Genomic DNA, 22,243 nt, shown 5'->3' with positions numbered 1-22,243 from the left:
ATATATACATATATATATATATATAACTCGTGTGGATTGTTCCGTATTTAGGGGTATTACGTATAGATGCTTGTCGTTGTGTTTGTGTGCGTTTGGTCGTCCACTCACTCAGAAACATACATCCATATTTTTTTGAGTCGTGCATGTATTACCTATTCACGGGTATATTTATGTTCACGTCGGCTTTCTCCGTTCATATATATATATATGTTGTGCAAGATTTTTTTGTCTTCAAAAGTGATTGAGACACCACATTTTATCTGTGTTAATATTTTCAAAAATGTTGGTGTCAGCATTTCTTTAAAATGCGTTTCCTACCTGCTTCACTGGATGTCACTAGAAGGTTTCGTAAGCGCAGGCCTATACATATTAGGACTGTAGTAGAAAAGGCAGTACTTTTAAATCTATTGGTTTAGAGTTGAATATGATTAATTTTTTATAGAGAAGTGTTATATGATTACGGTTCTAACTTAGTAGTTGTAGTAAACTGACATGGACACTGATCATACAACTGACAAGCACTACTCACACACTGCTTGTGAAGGAGCTCTCTTTTGGCGTTTTTCTGCGCCCCACCTTCTCTGTCTTTCCGCATTCGCGCGACCCTCCACCAGCAGTAGCAGCAGCAACATTCGCTCGCTCGTCACACACTCTGTCACTCGCTTTCCGCTTTTGCCGCTGCTTTTAGCTGTTTCACTTTCGTAAGCAGCGCTCCGTTGGCTCTCACCGCTGCTCCACCGAGCGTCGTATCACATCCACAACGATAGACAGTCGATAAGAAGCACTAGTTCTTTCTCTATTCAAGTAGCTGTTCCGCGTGCGCTTCTCAAGTCTTCTGTGTTCGCTCCCTTCTCCCTCTCTGTGCTTCTCTCTTTCCTTCTGACGTTCAGTCGTGTGACTCCAGCATTTGCCGCACGTTTACTTTGTATTTGTTGTGATACATTCACACATTCTCTTTCGCTCTTTCATTCGTGTCGTTCTTCTTCTACGAGTTGTATCTTCAGGCACCTGTGTGTTCCAGCAGCACGATCATCTATCCAGCCGTCCAGTCAGTCACTCAGTCAGCCAGACAGTCATCCTCTGTGTTGATGTATCGTCTTCGAGGACAGCTAGTGACCAAGTCGCGTCTAGTGATCTAAGCTAGTCTAGGTAGGCTTCTCTCTCTAGATCTAGTCCTAGCTTACACCTACTAATTATCAATCTATAATTTGTGGTTGTTGTTGTTGTTGTTATTGTTGTTCTTTGTAGCTGCAATTGCAGATGTAGAAGTGGAAGGAGTTGTTGTTGTTGCTGTTGTTGTTGTTGTAATTGGCTCGACATTGATTGGGTAGAGGAGCCGAAATCGAGTAAGTAGAGTTTGGTAGAGCCTTGGTAGTAGTAGAAAGTAGGTAATAGTGTTCTAGTTCTAGTAGTCATCACCTATAGTCTGTCATCTAGTCCTAGTCTAGTCCTAGTCTACCGTTAGGCAACGTCGGCCGGTGCCTGGGATGCGTACAGGAAGCTGTGGGCTCCGGCCTGCAGTAGGGCGGCCGCCGCCGCGGCTGCGTAGCTGCACTTGTGTTTCTGCAGCCATTTGGGAGCCGAGAAGGCCTGGCCGCACTTGAGGCAGTTAGACTGCAGCGGCAGGCCGGGTTGGCCGGCACCCTGTTGACCTTGGCCCGGACCTTGACCAGGACCAGCACCGCCCTGACCTTGGCCTTGACCTTGGCCTTGGCCCTGGCCAGCACCACCGCCGCCGCCGCCGCCACCACCTTGCGCCCCTTGGGCCCCGCCACGATCGCCGCCGGCACCAGCATCACCGGTACCTGCGCCAAAAGCGGCCGAACCGCCGCCCGCACCGCTGCCCTGCGCTTGACCTTGGGGCGCACCAGTGGCAGCGCCAGCTCCCCCTTGCGCTTGCCCCTGGCCTTGCCCTTGCGCGTGGCTCGGCTGCGGGTGGCTGGGCTTGCGCGGTTTGCGCGGCTGCGACGCGCCCCCTGCTCCCGCCACGGCGGGCAGTGCCGCGCCCATATGCACCGTCAGCATGTGATCGGCCAATTTCTCTTTTTTGTGGAAGCCCATCCCACAGTTGGGATCCGCGTAACATACGAACGGCTTCTCTCCTAGAACAGAGAACGACAGAGAACAGAACGAACGCTAGGCAACCACTCTGCCGCCATATACCCCGCGCCGCCGTTCACCACGTCCACAATTACCAACATCCACCAGCAGCAACATCACCACTATCATCATCGCCAACATTACCACAATCACGTTCATTCATTCATCAGCATATTTTATATATGTTGTCTCTATATGTATATCAATCCATCTCTTTTTGTCTGTTTCAAGAAACATCGGTTCCTTTATTATAGCCATCATCGTGAAGCTTAGCACCATCAACTGCATTTAGCATTATACCAATGATCATGAGCTAATCATCAGTCCACTAATCAGCTAACCAATCAATCAACGATCGATCTGAATCTAAATCCCGTCACACTGCACGCCAGATCGGGTCAACAACAACAACAACGGTAATGAATGAATAAAAGGATGGATGGGCTGGGTGAAAGTCGAGTTATTAATAGTCGTAGCTGTTAAAATTTAGTTGAAGAACGCGTGCACAAGATGTCACCGTGGAACTAGACGTGGGACGGCTAATTCTAATAGATACAAATGTATGCACCTATAAAGCATATGGTATGTACATACATTCGTAGATTATATTCTACGCATTAGTGGTAAATAGTAATTGTTGTAGAAAAGGCCATATGATGAAAAGACAGAGGAAGACATGTGACGGAAAAAGAGATTTTGGCATGGGTTGGCAGGATATTGTGTCCGACAGGGAATGGTCGCAGGTGACACGGGATATATATACATATAAATATGCTGGATTAGATTTTGTTTGTACGGTGGACGCGCTTATTATTGTTCCGACACGCCTCACTCGAGGCTACCATAAAACGCAGAGGAGAGGGAGGCCAGACCGGCTACAGTTTGTTGTTGTTGCTATAGTGGGCGAAGCAGCTACCGGCACCCACGCTTACTTCTGCGAGAGGAATAATAGAAAACTAGAAAAGTAACATACAACGATCCTCGAATGCTCCCTTGCCATATTACAGTCGATTCTCCTCACAAAATCGCATTTACTATACATAAACGTGTCGATCCCAAATATTGAGCGATCGATGAAGCTAATCAACGCAGCCTGCAGCAGCTCAACAAAAACAACAACCACGACAATAACAACAGCAACAAAAGCAGGTATAGCGGATGCAAAAGCTTCACGAGTCGCACTTGTTTTCCAGCTATCTCTAGCGTTCTCTTTCCACGCTACTTCCAGAAGACATTGTTTCCTTTTTTACACGATCTGAGGGAACATTTGCAATCGTGACATGCTTGTGACATGATCGCTCTTGCTGTGAATCGTATGACTTTATCCACTTCGTAAATCGGACAATAGTAGATGTCAGGTTCGTACTTTAACTGGTTTCAACAGCCAACAGTGAACAGTGCTTGTCAGTCATTATCAGCAACCATGAGATCTAGGTGTTGTAGAGTTCGTCTACACTTCATGATATTTACTTAATCTAGTTCTGTGTTCTAGCGATAATAGTAACTCTATGTAAAGGTATCTATCGACCACATATTGTCATCCATTGCACGAAGTGCTTCAGAGCATCGGCAAGGTAAACTCATCCATTTAGATATAGAGAATAGGAAGTTCTACTCGATCGCTATCTTTATCAATTTGTATGCTTAATATTTTATATGAGAGTATCAGCTTGTGTTTTTACCAACGTCGACATTTCTTTGTTAAACTGAAAGTAATTAAAAAAAGAACGGCGTAGGCGAGAGCATATAAGAGACGCATGGAACACTTTCCTTTTCTAGAAGAATGTAACGTTGCCTATTGTCGACTGACTAGTGAATAGCTAGGTCATGATGCTCTTTTAACCATTGTCATTTACGTGTTGTGTATTTGTGCCGTTGTAGTAGCGTTAGATAGCCGACATGTTGATGTTTGAAGAAACGTGTTTATGAATCTTCTGGGCGTGTTACTTGACTTTAAAAATACTAAGCTTTCATCGTACTGCTCAACTCATTTTACGGAAAACCGTTGACTCTGTTACATAGTTTTTATTAAGCTAACTTGACATGTTCCAAGCTCGCTACGTGTTCCGCTGATTATGTGACAATACTTATTTTGACGAACTTCTAGCAGTTCAATGATGAGTCCAGGCGTGCATTTAGTACATATTAAAATGTAGAAACGCACTGGCAAGTTTATCTATACGGATGAAGGTAAGCAAGCACTGAGCAGTGCATATAGACTTGGCCTTCAATACTCTTTTCAGACGAAATCAAAAGCGTCATGCAAACAACAACAGCCAGCCATAGCTAGCAGTTTAGCAGTATAAAGCGTTAAATATATATTTTTTTGATAATTTAAGTAACGAGCTATAGGTACTATGCGCAGTCAGTTAGCCCGATCTAAATGTTACTGTTATAAGTAACAATGAAATAGCATTAAAGTCGCGTTCTTGCAATCTACATGACTCGGGGGTCAATCATATCCTAAATTATTGTGACACCCAGGAGGTCGGAAACTGATTGTGCGTCTTCCATGTATAGTGCGTGTTTGTGCGTGGACGTCTATGTACGTGCGTATCTCTGAGCTTGATTTTGCCTTTTGTTGTTGTTTTGTCGTTTGTCTCTTTTTCTGGTATCACTTTTGGTGTTTTTGATCGTTATTAGCATGATCAGACTCATAGTGGTAGTTGTATTGTTGTTGTTGTTGTTGTAGCTGCTCAGGTGGTCGTAGCTAGGTAGGTCGTCAGAGGGGACATACCAGTGTGCGTGCGCATGTGGCCGTTGAGCTTGTCCTTTCTGTAGAAGCCCTTCTGGCAGACGGGGCAGATGAAGGGAGTCTCGCCCGTATGGATCATGTGATGCCGCGCGAGATGCGCCCGCTCGGTGAACCCGCGGCCGCAGATTTCGCAGTGGCACGTGACGGGGTTGATGGTGGCTCGCCGCCCACCGCGGCCGCCGCCCCCGCCGCCCCCGCCCTGCTGGCCGCTCGCGCCGCCGCTGCCGCTGCTCGGCTGAACCGACTGGTTCATCAGAGCCAGCGCCATGCCAACTTGCTCGCCGTTCGTCGCCTTCGGTGCCTCGCCCGGAGGCCAGCCTGTAGTGATCGAGTTGTTGTCGTAGTTGTTGGAGCAGGAGTACAACCAGTGCCCACAGCGTCACAGCAAACAGAGATCCCAAACACACGAGTCAGATAATCAGTTACTACAGTGAAAACCCGCCTCCATTTGTACTTGCACTTTCTTTTTTGTCTTTGTCAGTGACCAGTTGGCCGTAAGTACCGAATGCCGTATCTGACCACCAGTTGCTACTCTCTTTCGCTCCTTCGCTCTCTTTTTCTGCCTTCCAGGCTACTCTATAGCTTCTGCCGCTTGCTTAAATGTCTACTTCTTCCTTCTTAACAAAAGACTCATACAATCGAAACACATAAGATAGGCTCTGTTTTCATTCGCATCAAGGGAGCTGCGGGTTCAAACAGCGGCAACACAGCGCCTTAAAGACCATTGGTTCACCGGGCGATTGGAGAGCGCACGGACAGGCAAGGTACTTTTTCTTGTATTATTCCTTAGCCCTGCCTCATTGCAACTATCTTCCACCAGTTATGTGTAGAACAGATTCAAAAACATCCCAGAGATCAGGATGGAAATAGTGTGACCATTCGTGTGTAACGTACAACGAGCTGAAAGGAAAGGGCGCTGCCAGACCACGGCATCACTCTGATCAAGTTGAAGTTGAATTCGTCTCGGATGAACATTGCAAGGCCTGAGGACGTAGAGTCTGAACACGACAATGAACCAGGAGGACCGATGCAGGCGAGGAATGGCAAAAGGTTTTGCTAACAGTTACTGATTGCCTTACGTAAATGGCGGGGTCGTTTTGCTCCGCGAAAAAATTTCAGTCCGCCTCTTTTAGCCAACTACAGACCGGTGTGTTTGGTAGTCGATTCGCTTAATTTCGGCACCAACATCGTTTACAAAGATGAACTAAGGGACGATAATCAGGCAACTGATGTTAGCGACTTAGGCGTATTTGATTAAGGATTTTCGACGCCCAATAAAAGTGGAAGTGACACTATACACCGCTCCTTTGCTTATAAATATTTTCTGCCTAAATTCGCTTCTTATCCCAATTTTGTCAGCGACCGCGATTCCACACTGTTCTTGTTTATCTTCAGCGAATGGCGAAGCTGTCTTTCTGTGATTCTTCTAAATAGCGGATGTCATCTCCCAGGGCACCCGCTCCTGCCCCCCGCCGTCCCTTTTTCTACCCCTTGAGCAGAGTAGCAAACCAGCAGCTGATGAGCAGCAGCAGAAGTAGTATCACCAGCATCGTTGCAACGGATGGTGACTGATTGATGAGCTTGCGGCACTCGCTTACCCAGGCGCACATCTCCGTTACCCCCGACTGGAGCTCTCTACAAGCAAGCAGCCAACCAGCGAACTGGGTGTACTCTCGTTGAGGCTTCATTTTCACCACGTTACGTTACAGATCTCGTAACACTATAGCATTGTAGTAGCAACGAGTATGGCAGCAAAAATAGCAGCGGTAACAACGGCAACAACAACAACAACAACGACGACGACGACGACGACGATGACGACGACCGCGACGAGAATCGACAGTAACAACAAGAAGACGAAGACGAGGAGAACAACACGAATTGCGAACGCCAGAAGGCGGCTGTATATATATTATGTAATGTAGGCCGGGCATTAAGCAAATTTAAGGAATACAATTGATACAGTACATAACAACTTCAACTGATTCTTGCCACTATTCGAACTCGTCATCTCTTACAGCTGTAGTTAGATAACTCGGCATTTTGTTGTCACTATTGCTGTTCAAACAAGCCTCGTTCAACAGCAATGAATAAAAAGTTTCTACTATAATATTGCTTTCTTCTGTCGACCGTCTGAACCTCCTGTCATAAAAAAGTGTTCTTAAGAGACTCTGCGTCGGTCCCCCTGTGACATTCGCGAAGTCACAATCAACCAAGCGTCATCAGTCAGTCAGCTGTTGCAACCTAGCAACCGGAGTAGAACGTGTTACGCCCAACGTTGTTGACCTTTACAAGTTCCGTGCACGTAAAGGAATGTAACATCATCTTACGCTTGCATGGTTTGCCGGCAGCGCCCTTGCCCTTGAAGGCCTAGATTCTGTAGTACGTTGATAATTCGGGATAGGGAGTTACTAGGGCGAATAGGAATGCAGCCATAGCCACCATCCATTGCTAATGGAGACGCCCCTTTTTTATCAGGAAAATTCGATAGGCATGTATAAAGCGCTACATTCGTCAAGCACGTCAACCGCCATGCAATGTTAAACAAGAAACCATACAGAATTGACATACATCTCAAATAAATTTCTATGCGATTCGATCTGAACTACGAAGAAATTTATAAGATTACATAAGCGCATGCGATGCAAAGAAGATTAACGATAAAAGAACCGATCTGGGTACAGACATAGTTATCGGGTGAAGGGTAACTCTTCATTATGACCTTTACGACTCATAAAGTAAGCCAAGATAGAAAAAAGACTGAATGGTCGACATTCTGGTGGACAATCATATTTGTAGAAGTGTACATAAAAAAAAACTCCGACGATAATTGCGCCTCTGAGAGCACAGGAAAAGAGGCAATTGGTTAAGGAATGTTGCTGGTTGATCTATTCAAATGCTGGTCGTGGATAGTTGGACACATGGTTTTCGGGGCATAGAATTGGTACGAGCTCTGTTTTCTAATGAGATCGTTTTCAGTCGAGTCGCTATTTGTGCGCCGAACGGGGTGCACTTTTTGTTTTTCAAAAGCAGGTGTAAAAACAAACTTACCAGTATGTGTGCGCCTGTGTCTAGTGAGTTTATCCTTCCTGTAGAAGCCTCTGCCGCAAAACTCGCAAGCAAACGGCCGTTCCCCGGTGTGGATCATCATGTGCCGCGTGAGGTGGTTCTTCTGCGAAAAGCCTCGTCCACAAACGTCGCAGTGAAACGGCCGCTCACCGCTGTGGGATCTCATGTGGTCCAGGAGCTTGCAGCGGTAGCTGAATCCTGCGGATTGGGGGCATACGCCGCCCGTGGGTGGGAATGAAACCAGGCACCAAACAGACAGCCGGACAATCAGACAGAAAGTTGTCGCCAGACAGCAGTAACCAATCAGACAACAACAGCAGTCAACAACCGAATGAGGGGACGAGGTTGGGGGCAAAGGGAGCCAATGATGTACCAGTGCGAAAAGCCCAACAAATTAGCCAACGAGGTTCAAGGTTGTCCCGCAACGGAATAACCAATCCAAGACACCGTCAAAGACGAATGAGCCAGGACATTGAGTCAGCAAATTATACAGTGGCAGAAACCCGTCAGCCGAATAACATGTCAAAGTTTAGAGCAGATTAGAAAGGTAGAAGAACGTATAACCAGACAACCACCCATTGTCGTATCGACGCATAAACAAGGGTTTTGTCGAACACATATCAATGCGCAAAGTCAATTATTTACATGTAGATTGTTAATTATACATATACGGAAATAAGCCCGAAAATTTGATTGGCAGCGTTCAGTAACAGGAAATATGGCCCAATGATGATATCGGGGGGTAGAGTTGGGTACCAAGGTGTTATTAAAGTCAATTTGGTAGTCAGGTTAGGGGATAGACCAATGCGGTTGTTGTTTGTGGTAAGCAGAAGAGGTACGCGAAGCAAAAGGAATAATGAATAACGTCGAAATCATTTCAATGATAAGATGTGTATAAGGCATGGGCCAAAAATAAGTGGGATAACACATAATAAATGATGTTTTGAATCGTCGGAAGAACAAAAATATTACATCAAAATATCCACAAATGTTACCGAACGCCGTTAGGAATTGCATTGTTGGTAAACGAATTGGTTAGAATAGAAAAGGAATGGGAAAAGAAGGGGCCGTAGAGGAGGATCACACAGAAAAAGAAGACAAAGTGAGAGACAGACAGAGAGAGATTGCTTTAGACATGTTTAATAAACGGTTGGGTCCTGCTCCATTTAACTTCTTGGAGTCGACAGACACGCCCCTTCACACAGACACACCCGCACATCTTACTGTATCTGCTGACACACGGGAGACACATCAGCATCCTGATCTGTTCTTTGTTTTTGCAAAAAGTTTAACTTATTTTTTTCTGAATCCTTAAATAGAAAACTCCCAAAAGCAACCAAGAGTAAAGTATGTAGGTCCATACGTATACGGTGCTCTTTGACTAGAGCTTATGCCTTGGTCATCGCATGTAAACTTTTCAACTTTTTAAGGGCATATGCAAAATATTAGGTATCATTTGAATATCGGGAGCGTCCACTGTTGTGTCTGTGCAGTAGTTGCTATACAATAGACTCGAGGACGTTATGAAGCACTCAGGAAAACGTGAAACACAAACAAAGTATCTTTACTTAAACTAACGTAATCAATATTGTCCAATTTAGTTCGCATGCATTAATTGAGTAGCCGCAATATTATAAAAATGATTAATAGCAAATCCTTTAAAAAGTATGTTATACCTGATCCACAGATGCTGCACGAGCAGTTCTTGTCGGCTTGGTGAGCTGAACGCATATGAGCCTTCATTCGGTCTTGGGTAGCAAACAACTTTCCGCACACTTCACATGGAATGTTGCGCCCTTCGACCTAAAAACAATAACGTTTGAACACCGGTCAGTGAACAATATCTAATAAATATAGATCTAATTGGCTTTTGAGTTCACAAGCTCACGACAAACGCTAGCTTGAAGTGCGTAATATACGTACTGGCCTTTTAAAAAATGTCTAGTAGCAAACAAGTCCACAATTTGCATAGGAAGCAGCTTTTACTTTAAAGCAGATTAGTAAAGATAAAGATCTACTTCAATACTTAGAAAAACGTTTTTCAAACGGTAGCTTACAACAATTTGAATATAAGCTTAAGATACATTCTTAATATTAATCCTGTTTGTTATGCAGACACTTTTCAAGCAAAAATATTTTGACTGTTGAATAATCTAGTCGTAATTTTACGTGACATCAACGAATGAATTTGTCCGATTAATTTGCGGGTAAATTTAGACAAGCTGTAGAGTGCTGAATCTCGAAGAAGTGTATATTTTTTTTTGTCATTATTTTCTGCATTGGCATAGGTTACAAAGACCATGTGGATTACGCCAGTTCTATTGATTGTTTGTTCCTTTTAGCATAAACATGGCCTTTGCGAAAACGCAAGTAGAGGTCGAAAGTGTCGAAAAGTTAAGACAAAAGGACCACCACCTTTACCTGGCCCGGTTTCTGCGTGTGCGTGGTAAGATGAGCCTGCAGCTCAATTGCGGATGCGAACGGAATCTTGCACGACGGGCATGGCCACGGTTTTTCTGGTGTGGCAGAACCCGCGTTCTGCGTGGCTGCCACGCCGCCGACACCTGCGTAGCCTGAAACACCTGGTCGCCATTAACATAGCGTACAACAGATATAATAAATTGAAGGGATTAATAGACTGCTCTGTTGGTAAAGACAGTGACAAAAGGAACAATAATGAAACATGACTAACAAATTAATGAAGCGCCCTCGTAAAAAGGGCTTGGTCCAATGGAAGTCTGTAAGAGAGCTCCACCGATATATTTTGTAGAATTTCTGCATAGTACGTTCTTGTTAATCCAGAGTCTGTTCGAAGGCTAGATTCGATCTACTCACCTAAAGCCACGGCAAGGTTATGTTCGCTACTGCCATTGTTAGACGAGTTGTTGTTGGAATTGTTTTGGTTAGCATAATTGAGGAGTTGAAGACCTGATACCGGCGGCGGTTGCCCGCCATGAGCGGCTGCTGCCGCCTGACCCAACGACACGAGCTGCTGTGCTGCCGCCACCTGTTGAGCGGCTTGCAACTACGCCGAAAACAACGACCATGGAAAAGATTTGTCAAGACTCATTGATATCAAACTAACGTTTAACTTCCTATTGTTATTACCATACGTTTGAAGTTATGCAGCCGTTTTAACATAATTTTTCCGTAATCTCTATAAATTACTTTTTGCACATGGGTTTCGATGTTCAAATTCACGTCGATGCTAATTTAAGCCGAACATGGACTAACCTGATATAGGTGCTGCGGGTCCATAATTACAGACGCCTGCGAGTGCGGTGAGTGTGCTGTAGAAAAATGTAAAGGTGACGGAGCAGTGCTCGGCGTGAAATGGTTGTTGTTGTTGTTTTGAGCTTGCAGACCGTTGGAGTTGGCCTGTCCGCCTGACGTTAAGGAGGAGCTGCTTTCCAGTGAAGAGGCCGCTAAGGCAATCAAGTTTGAGTTGCTTCCCCCAGAATTGACTGGATTAATCGGATGTATACTTAGCCCGTGACTTGACGGGAAATTAAACGTCGGTAGAAATCCACTTAAAGGCCGATTCTCGTCTTGGTGATCACCGGTATCCTCCTGTCGCACGTTCAGCATTGCACAACAAACCACAAGGATATGACTTTAGCATCAGAGAATATAATTTCAGCTCACGCTTGGCGTTACAATGATTATGCTAGTATTTATAGATACAGCTTTTAAGCAATAAAGATCAATCTAAGTGGTTAAATACTTTTCGAAAGTATGGAAGTCCTTAAATCTAACTCGGTTTGCTGTCAGGCACACGTCACCTCCTCTACTCCAGTCGTCTCCGGATACGAAATTCTCTTCGAAAATAATTACCGGAAAAACTACCTTAGATGATTAGTTAATCTAAAAGATATCTTTAAATATACATTGACATCCAGTATTCAACTTTAGAGTTTGAAGATAATTGAACCTTGGTCTCGGTATTGGACATCGTACCCTAAAAAGGTTATCTCGTTTTAGAAGATTCGTGTGATAAGTTGATTATATTACATGTTATTACCTCAAAATTGAAGAACACGTAAGTAGAAAACAAATAATAATAATAACGAATAATAGATAAATAAAAAAAGAATAAGAAACGTTTGTTAGTTTTGTAAAAGCAAAAATAAATGCATCAATTCTACACAGTTTATGTTGATAAACTTAGCTATTTAATTCTTTATATTGTGAGGCAGTGCTATGTGGAATGGACCACATTAGGATATATTCAAAGTACTTTCGTGGACTATTGATTCGTATATTGAACTCTTGTGTGTTTATGAGGGCTTACCTGCTTCAATGACGGGAGTCGAAGTAAAGGACCGTTTACGTTAAGAAGGCCTAGAGGTTGTTGTTTTAGGGGTGAGCTCCCAGAGGACGAAATTACTATTGGGCCACAGCTATTCACAAGCTGATCACTACTGCTTGCTTGTCTCGTCTCACGGATGACCGATGTCTGCGCACAGTCGGAAAAGATGCATTAGTTAAGCCTATAAACTATATCTACTATATGCAAGTGACAGACAGATGAACGCTTCATACAGACTTATCTATAGACCGCTGCAAGTTGCAAAAAAGCTGAATTACTTTGATTAACTGTGGGGCGCCTTTTAAAACGCTCTTTTCTAAGACGGCTTTACATTTAGCAGAATTTACCTGGTTTCTTGTTAGGCCAATCTCGACAGCTTGTGTCAAGTGCTAATGAGCCAAACATAGTGTATTGATAGATCTTTAAAGCAAACTAACCATTTATTAATTAATACTTCATTATATCCATCAAGAATTAGTTCCGTATTTGCTGATGCTTAGGCCGCTGTTTAGATTAGAAACTAAGTTAATTAAAAAAGTAAATAAATACATTTCTTATCCTCAACTCAGCACAAAACCAGAAAGCTATAAATTAGAGTGAACAAAAAATCTCTTCCAAAGATGTGAATTTTATTGTTAGCCCTGTTTAGAATAAAGGATAGTTGATTACGTGATTTCCACGAGGCGAGCCAAAATTTCATAAATCGGGTTTAAATTTAAAGAGCTCAAAACTTATCAAAGTGACTTGAAAAGTATTTTTGGTACACTAGAACTTTTTTTTAAGAAATTAACGGCCGTTTTAGATGTATTGCTAATTAAGTTATTCATATATAAACTTTAATAGTTAGCCTTCTTGCGAATTTTACCCTTTTTTTTGCATTTTCTGAATTTTTTTTGTCATTTATACTCTTTGCATTTTTCATGGCTCATTTACCTCCTATTGCCGTAAGATTAAATTCTGCTGAAATTTTTCATAGATAACGTATTTGAGCGATACTTTGTCAATTTTAAACGTGGATTGGTACTCGGTCACTATTAAGAAGTTATCTGCGGATAATAGAAAATGTACTGAAAATGTCTTGCAACTGGTTTTGGTCCCAAATTGAGGCTGTCATCGTGACGAATGGTGGTTTTATTGAAAAATTATGATCTCCAGGATTAACAATTCTAGAACATATAAAGGATTTAATTAAAAGATCTGTTTTTATTAAGATACAAATTTATAAACAACTCATTCGCAAAAATCCAAATTTACATGTCCCTGCCTGCATCAAAGACAGATATAATACCTAAGTAGCTATTACCTTTCCAAACGGTGGCAGCTCCACGTGTGCGTGGGAAAGATGCTGCCCAGTCGCGGCCGGCGGAGAAGTTTGGAATAGGCCGTGCAGATGCCCGGACGGTGTTTGCGGTCCCTGCCGATCGTGGAGGTCCGAAGTGATTTCCTCGGGCTCCGAGTCATCGGCTTCATAAGCGTTGTGCCGGCCCTGAAGGCCCTGAAGGTTTGGCAGGCCCCCAAAGGACAGCTCCTTCTGTTGCTGTCTTGATTGGCTTTCTGCGAGGTGCGCAAGAAGCGCCCCTCCACCTCCAGCACTACAACTGGCGAGGCCAACACTAGGGATAACTGCAGTTGGACCAGCTGCACCGCCTGGCCTTTGGTTCTCTTTGCCGTTGAGCTGGTCGCTGGGGTCGTGTCGTTGAGAACGCTGCTGGGACGATTGCAGATGCGCAACTGATTGATCTTTTGGAGTGCTGTTGGCGGCCTCTTGCCGGATAAGCTGGAACAGCTGGTTTGGTTGTAGCTGTTGTAACTGCTGCAGGGTGCCGGGCAAATGGCCGAAAGGCCCGACGCCCAAGGTAGATGTACCTTCGATGAGCTCCCCTGCGCGCCCGGCGACGTCCAGGCCTGCGCAGTCAGGATACGCAAGCAACTACGATCAGTTCAGCGAACTAAATGACAATAATCGAGAAACCAGGGAATCATCATGCTAGTGACTCGTAATAAGGAAACATAGTCAAACCTCATGTCAGCTAACGTATACTAATTTTTCCATTTTACTTCATAAAAAAATAAAAAAACTAAACAATAAACAAGTGAGAAAACAATACATTCTAATGTACGTAATATTATTGACATGTTTTCCGCACAATATTGTTTTTGCATCCTATCGACAGCAAGCGTACATGCTATTTATAGTAGTTGAATTTAGGGTCAACTTCATTAGTAAGTTTGGCTGGTTATGATTCATATTTGCATGCTAGATATCATCGATAAAATCAATATATAGTCAAAATAAACGTTCCAGTCTATATAGTACATATGAGTATGTACAGTCAATATAGTATGGGTGCCGACATACACAAGTGTTATAAAACCAACGTGCAAAGAACAATCGCTTAAAGCAAAAATGTGGTAATCAAACCATAGTCCGCATAAAAAATTAAAGTATGGCGTGAGAATCTTAGACATTTTCATGGAGCAGAAGCAAATAGAAATGAAAAGAAAGTAAAACTCTAATTCAGTATTTTGTATGCGCGAAGCTCAGACAAAGCACGAATTCATTGCTTTTGCATAACATAGGTACACATAACATATGCAAGACTTATTAAGCGTTGCTTTTGACTTACAGATTGACACCTCACGGGGTTAGTGGTTAGCTGTTTGTGAAACGGAAAGCAGTCAAAAGAAGAAAGATGTTATTATAATTACTACTAATCAAGTAGTCTATTTGTCCGGTACTTCTACCACAGATATTCCTTTTTTTTTTTTTAAATATCGATCTATTACTAATAAGAGTCACTTCGGGTTAGTCAGTGTATGAATGCCGCCTACAATAACGCTAAACAAACGCGTCATTGAAGCCTCTTTATTCGAAAACTACGTTTGCAACCATAAATCTTACATTTTTTAAAGTGTCATAGTACGACAGAATACCAAAACTTTGTTTGACCGATCAAATGATAAAAGAACGCCTATATTTTAAGACATTTGGCACCGCAAAAAATGTATAGTCCAAGAAGGCGTATTATTGAAAGCCTAGAGACCTGTACATCGCAGCTCCGGTAAAGTTAGTTCATCCGCGAACAAGAAATTTATTGTTGACCATTTTCTACTGCGAGTGCCAGTTCTGATAAAAACATTATTATAACTTCAGCAGCTTTTAGCACCACTATACAGTGCTATGTATAGTTTTTTGCTTAGATACTTGTATGCGCGCATTCAGTCAATGCCATTGGATTCGACCTCTGGAATAGTGTAATGAATGTGCGACAACTAAAACCTTGTTTAAAATATGGTGAACCTCAATTTTTTTCAAATCAAAAATTGATTTCGTTCAACTCACAAAGAGGGATCCATCAAAAATTTTCTATTTGGTGAAAAATGGAAATACACGCAAAAACAAACCAAAGTACATAATTCAAATAAATGATAAAATTAAGATATTTAAATAAGCTAGAGTAGCGAATTTGTTTTAACCCCAATATGTTAACTAAAGCTCGTATTTAAATATCCAACACTATGATACTATAAATCAACCCTATCGTGAGAAGCTTCTCTTCAGTGGTTTGGCAGGCCACTCCGCTATCTTGCAGTTTTTAAAGATAAAACCTAACTATATCAGTTTATATTGGATTGTCGAAAAGTACTGCCCGTTTCTCTAGGTAAATGGCTTTGAAGTTGCATATCCGAGATATTATGGGTCACATCCAGTCGCTGTCATTAGAAAACTGACGTTTAACAAATGGTGGCATGCCTTTGATCATACTTAAGATAGAGTGAAATTTCTGCTGAAATTCGCTATATTTTGTAATTTTATTACGATAAAGGCACAAACCCTACTCAGGCCCATAAAGAATGTACGGTGTTTATGGTTCAGGCGTATTATTGAAAGAAATGGCCTAAAACTAGTACTGTCATTCTCGTTTCACAAATTTAGAAATGGGAGGTGCTCTTCGTAGTGGTCGACACATTACGAAAAAAACTACTAAAGTTATTACGACGGTTGAACAGGATCGATGGCTGACATTACCAACGAGCTAGGCATTCATCACTGAATAGCTTTAAATCACTCTAAGGAAGCTGGCTACAAAAGGAAGGTTCGGTCGCATGGATTGGTGCGAAAGAATTTACTTGATCGTGTTTCTATTTTCGAAACTCAGCGCTACGAAGTTGAATTATTTCTAAAGCGGTTGATCACAGGTAATAAAAAAACAGGTTACACACAACAATAATATGTAAATAAAAAATAAAAAGTTATGTACTTTACGATCTGTTATAAAGCCTAGACTGAAGCGAAAGAAGGTGATAATTTACGTTTAGTAAAATTGGAAACAAATCGAGCATTATGAGCTGTTGTCACCTGGCAAAACGATTGATTCGTATTTTTGCTGTCAACAATTAACTGGTCATCGATTTGACCGAAGCTAGTAAACAGAAAAGACCTAGTCTTCCACCATGACAATTCCAAACTACATATACCTCTATCTACCTTGCAAACATAGAGAGAACTTGAATGGTAGTTTCATTACGTTCACCGTATAGCGCAGACTAGACCTGGATTCTGCATCACTAAATTATCATCTGTACTGGTCTTTACAGAAGTCCCTAAATAGTGTTAATTTAGTTTCAAAAGAAGGATGCAAAAATCATAATAGTTTTTTATCATAAAATCATAAAAGCTTTTTAGTGATGGGATTATGGTACCATCAGAAAAATCGCAGAAGGTCATTGATTAAAATGGCACATACTTAGTTTAGTAATATTATTTTATGTGGTAGAACAATTGTTTAATTTTGGCTTAAAAACGGTCAGTATATTACGGCAACACAATATATCGGCCCAATTTAAACAGGCTCCTCCTGCTTATTTTAAATTAAATTATTATATCTTTAAGTGCAATGAGAATGTCTGGCTATTTATACAACTGTCATCCAAAATGATTATAAGTATTTTTAACTAATGCTCATTATTTCGTGATCAAGATCAAATTACTACAAATATAAACTGAAATGCATTGATCTAGATGAATATTGCGCGCCGGCATAAAATGTTTACTATATATCACATACGTAAAATTAAATGACCAATTTCTGCCTGTTTGATTAGCCGACTCGCTGGATTACTGCAGAAATTTCGACATCATACAGAGATTCAAGCATCGTAGGGCTTTTTCTATCTTATTAAATCTATACCAATTCGCTAGAAACCTGAGCTATACTAAAACGGATACGTTTGTTGTTTAAGATTTTGCAAAGGAAAGAAAGTCGGAAATCAGACTGAATACGTATAAATCATATACACACACAGGTATACATATACGACACAGAGTGTGTGAAACAACGCTTGGGGTAACATGTACAAACAACGTTTAGCATTAAACGAATCGCTGGAAAAAACGTAACGAAGAAAAAATGAATGGACACATACACAGTCAGTCATTTTTTAGTACAAGCCTGATGTGGAAATTATCTATCAATGGCGGGATTACATGAAGATCGCTGCACTGTTCCTCGGCCGCTCATATATCATGTAGAAATTGTGTTTTTTCATGGAGCAGATGACAGGATAGCTTTAAAATGAGTTCTTAGTCGCACCAAGTATATACATACAGCTACCTATATTTAGTATCTACTAAAACAATATAGCCAGTATTTCATAGAGACCTTTCGAACCGGCCATTCGAGCGGCTGCCGTTAAACGGGAAACGACTTCAAGACGTCTGGTCAGGGTGAAACTAGCATGTTAGTCAGCCAGTGTCTAAACTGTAAAGCTGGTAAGCGTTACTTGCCAGGGTGGTACGGCTCCACCCGACGCCACCTTCCCTCCAAGGCAACCATTACGCTGGGCAGGTAGATAGGCAGGCAACACGGGTGGCGGTTTGCCATGGCTGTCAGATGATGTTCATCGCAACTGCCATCAAGCCGTGCGTTGCTCGGCTTGCAAGCATCTTGCAAGCACACGTAAGTCTCCGCCGGTCGGCATCGAGCCCGCATGGCTATGCAGGGGCGGCGAATGCGGGGTACCAGCCGGTTCCCTCGATGTAACTCGGGGGCGACCCCCGAAGCCGACCCCGACTGGGTCACACCCCACGCAGAGTCCCCACAAAACCCCGACCCGTTGTCGTCTCAGCTGCCCGACTGTGGTCGACTGAACTTCGCCATCAGCTGACTAGGCTAGCCGACATCGAATGAGGCCGGAGAACGTCGATAACGGTCAAAATGTAAACGGGAATACTGCTAAGTATAGCGAAAGCAAAACACTCATAGGGCTATATGACTATAGCTGAGCAACCGGCTGTACACTGCTGGTAGCATAGCACTCAGGGGCGCTAGGCCTAGGGGGGCACCCCTTCGAGGGGAAGCCCCTATTCGCGCCGGTAGCCGCCCAAACAACAAGCGACGCGTCGCGCGCGTTGCGTATTCACTAACGACACCTACCTGGAAAGGCCGACGGCGCCATAACGAAGGCGGACGTACTCACGAGCTGATCTTCCGTGGAGCCCATCGTAGCCCTACTCACTCGACCCCCACACTCCGAGTCCACCGCTCCCCCAGCCAAGCCCGCACCCCCGGACAGCTCACTATGGCGGGAAACTCGCCAGTGGCGGCGGGTTGTCTGCGTCATCTAGCCCGCTACGCGGGCTTTTTTGAATAATGATTTGGCGCGAATCCTAAATCTTCGCAGCGAGCCTATTATTCTAGAAAATAAAAAAAATATATAATTTTTCAACAAAAACGATTTCGCAAGTAATAACTCTTAAGGATAATACAGCACCAATGGTCGTAAATAGTAAAATGTAACACAAAATGAATAAAACTGGTTTGCGAATGTACAGGTTGGCGACTTATGTTTGGGGGTAGTGGCGAGTTATGCTGTCAGTGGGAGGGTTGAGGGGGAGCGAAGGGGACGCCAATTATAAGGAGGCCGAGAGAGGGGGAGCTGGGTGCCCCGTCAACCTTAGCTGGCCTTCTCAGCAGCCATCCTCCAACAGCCTGCAGCAGCCAACAGCCAGCAGCTGTCCCAGCCCAGTCCAGGGAGGACCAGGGACGTCGGGCTTGGGATGACTAACCCCTCGGAAGAGAGGGAGGGGAAACTCCCTATAGACGCCGCTAGGGCCGCCATTGCCGTTACCGCTATAGCAGCAGAGCAGCGGCGGCAGCGGCAGCAGGAAACGCGTATAGAAGTAAGCTAAAGCCACAGCAGCTGAAAAAGAAGGAGCATCGCTGGCAGTAACGGCTGCAGCAGCAGCAGCAGCAGCAGCAGCTAGGGTTTGCTAGTGACGGCAGTAGTAGCAGCAGCAAATTACCAGGGACTATCCCCGGCAGCTCCCGAGCCACATTGGGGATAGTCTCTGGAATCACCTTTTATAAGGGGTACCCGGGCCAAAACTCCCTGCCCGTCTGCTGTACGGGATTGGGATATGTTACTCCCAAGGAAGCTGCAAGCTCGAGCTAAGGGGCCTAGCACAATATACCCGATACTTTGTTCGTACTCCGTTTCACGAAAATATTTCATCATAGAGAAGCGGTATTTGTTGGAAACAGTTCTTAGACTGTTGTATAAAATGTTGCCTGTTTTGACTTAAGCTATTCGTTATATCTTAAAAATAACATACAAATTACGCGAACAAAAAACTTTAAAGCATATTTGCTACTAGACTGAAGGTAATCTAGTTTTGAGCTGGTGCGTAATGTCGCGCATACAGTTAGCGATACACGTATGAAATATGGTCCAAAAGTTTTAGGAAACAAGTCTTTGTCGAGCAATGCCATCATTAAGCTTATTGCAAACAACAAACTGTGACTTACTGTGAACAGGGGTAATAAAAATCTACGGATTGTCATCAATATCCAGCAACGATGCTTTTGCCGCCATGTGAGCCATATTACTACCAAGCAAGTCGGATGTCAAAATTCGATCTCTGGCTTTACTAAGCGCAATACTCTCCTTAATTAAATCTTATTCTTTTCTACTTTACCACGTTCCACCATCCACAATTAGCAGCAATTACCCTTGAGAAACGCTAACAAACAGCAGCATAATGCAGTATTCTGGTAGGCTTGTTCTGAAGCTAATTCCCATTGTAAATAAACGACTCGCATAAACATCGCATATAGTAGAGTTCATGGCACGAAAGTGATAATGTTAATATACTACGGAGTACTAAGTGATTACATCCCGTTCTATATACATATATATATATATATATACATATATATATATATATATATATCTGTCAAAAAAGTTTTGAATGGTCAAGAAATTTCGCTTCACCTGGAATATGGAACCCCAAGAGCCACTTAAACCTTTTCGACTCATCTGTTTGTTTTATCTATCGCAGCCATATTCGAGAGAGCTGCTCACGTTTTCTTTGAATTGCATTGGGTAAACTTATTTGGTTATCATCATTATGCCTCACAAATTTCTAAGCGCGCTGCATTTCATTACGACTCTTTTCATTTTCATTAGAATTTGATTTCACTGAAATAGTTGGATTAGATGGACTTTTGATGCCCCAGCCCACATTAAGGATAATATTAGCTCAATTAAATATAAAACACATTAGTTTACACGAAGTATTTTTTTCAAGCAAGTGCCTTTATTTCGTCGTCTTAAATGACCTGCATCATTTATATACTGGTGAATGCGCCGGCCATCGATGTCTGCGTAAGTAAAAAGAACAAACATTCTTTATGTATCTAAATATAAAAAAGCATATCGCTACAATGAGACTACAACAAGAAGACAACAAAGTTTTCCAAGACTGCATCGGCGAGCGGTGTCTATGGTCTTGCACGACACTGACAAACTGTCAAGGTATCAACTGTACAAACCTCGAACCCGGATTGAAGCACCCCTTTCTCAGGTTCTACACAAGAGAGAAGAGGCGGTAGAAGGGATATACATGTAAACCCATCCATAGAAATTTGCTATCATTCCTAAAATCACAAATCCAAAGCAGATAAGACCTCTTATTCAAGCAATCAGCAACATTTGAAAATAAAACGTATTTGTCTACGTGGTAGTCTTCTGAATTGACTCATCTCGCTTCGCTACATTTTGACACTTATTTACGGTGCATTTTCAGACTATGTATGATTACTGAAGTACTAGGTATGTTTTCAGTATTTTAGAAAATCATGTTGAATTATATGTATGCTGGGAAATAAATATTAGTTTGTTGAAACAGCCGAATACCGAGCCTGTTCTTACTAATGGCAGATGCTCGACTTTTTACCGGTCGTACCCAAAAATCTGAATCCTTAGGCAAAAAGCTCAAGCACCTAGTCTCTAACTAAATTTTAGTTGGTGTCTTTATTTATCTTTAAAAAACACAAACTAGTTTTAAAATCGAACGGTAATATGGAAGTTTCTATATGAATACGATCGAGGATTACATTTATTGTTTGAACAATCTGTAAAATTTTGGCTTTCAATCAGCGCGAAACGTACACATAAGCAGCAAGGCACTGCGTTGATTTCGGGCTTTCAGCCCATACTTATCTATATAATTTTTGCGCATAAAAATTTGTCCAATGTAGGTGAACGCAGAAAAAACTTTGACCTCTTTTTAAACAATACTAAATTATATTATTTTTCAATATGACTGAAGATATGTGTGTCTTCTTTTTTGCTGAATTAGATATATATGCATATACATATATGCAAGAGGTAATTATATAGATTTTATCATAATGGGAGTTATCTAATTTATAGCGTTTTATTGATTTAGAGCTAAATAAAATAAAAATGTATAATGAAACATTCGTCCAAAATACTGGAGATGCCGGGGATTGAACCCGGGGCCTTTCACATGCAAAGCGAACGCTCTACCACTGAGCTACATCCCCTTGAGTTGCACATATTCGGGCAAAATCTGTTAGCTTATTTAAAATTGTAGCAAAATGTATCAAATCAATATTCATTTCTATATTCGAATAGTAAAGCCGGATATAGGAAGCAAGCTTGCCAACTGATAACAAGCTCAATTGCAGAAACTGCTTCTCTCG

The 22,243-nt window shown here is 42.5% G+C and overlaps 1 protein-coding gene, 1 long non-coding RNA gene and 1 other non-coding gene across 9 annotated transcripts in view; 1 reads left to right on the top strand and 2 right to left on the bottom strand.

Annotated features, from left to right (window-relative positions):
- Positions 1–18,826, bottom strand: part of LOC111252810 (uncharacterized) — a 24,638-nt gene extending 5,812 nt beyond the window's left edge. The window contains exons 1-10 of one of the 7 annotated variants that reach the window (XM_086992423.1): positions 18,671–18,826; positions 13,537–14,138; positions 12,216–12,380; positions 11,159–11,494; positions 10,760–10,949; positions 10,340–10,506; positions 9,601–9,727; positions 7,907–8,122; positions 4,838–5,173; positions 1,496–2,102 (exon numbers count right to left, since the gene is read on the bottom strand). In XM_086992423.1, the coding sequence (XP_086848549.1) occupies positions 1,496–2,102; positions 4,838–5,173; positions 7,907–8,122; positions 9,601–9,727; positions 10,340–10,506; positions 10,760–10,949; positions 11,159–11,494; positions 12,216–12,380; positions 13,537–14,138; positions 18,671–18,737 (2,813 nt within the window). In that variant the 5' untranslated portion in view covers positions 18,738–18,826. Of the gene's footprint in view, positions 1–1,495; positions 2,103–4,837; positions 5,174–7,906; positions 8,148–9,600; positions 9,728–10,339; positions 10,507–10,759; positions 10,950–11,158; positions 11,495–12,215; positions 12,381–13,536; positions 14,139–17,896; positions 18,390–18,670 lie in introns of those variants that run through there. The other 6 variants (XM_086992421.1, XM_086992424.1, XM_086992422.1 and 3 more) reach the window with 6 other exon arrangements.
- On the top strand, positions 558–10,407 carry LOC147755077 (uncharacterized). Its single transcript, XR_015329887.1, has 3 exons — positions 558–1,346; positions 9,612–9,753; positions 10,267–10,407. It is a non-coding gene; the product is annotated as an uncharacterized LOC147755077 (long non-coding RNA).
- Positions 18,827–22,012: 3,186 nt separating the features above from the next.
- On the bottom strand, positions 22,013–22,084 carry TRNAA-UGC (transfer RNA alanine (anticodon UGC)). Its single transcript has one exon. It is a non-coding gene; the product is annotated as a tRNA-Ala (tRNA).
- Between the last annotated feature and the right edge of the window lie 159 nt (positions 22,085–22,243).

Source organism: Varroa destructor, unplaced genomic scaffold (assembly GCF_002443255.2).
Source record: "Varroa destructor unplaced genomic scaffold, Vdes_3.0 BEIS01000006.1, whole genome shotgun sequence".
Taxonomy (NCBI): Eukaryota; Metazoa; Arthropoda; class Arachnida; order Mesostigmata; family Varroidae; genus Varroa; species Varroa destructor.
The sequence above is the reverse complement of the archived record's forward strand: the minus strand, read 5'-3'. Positions and strand labels throughout refer to the sequence as shown.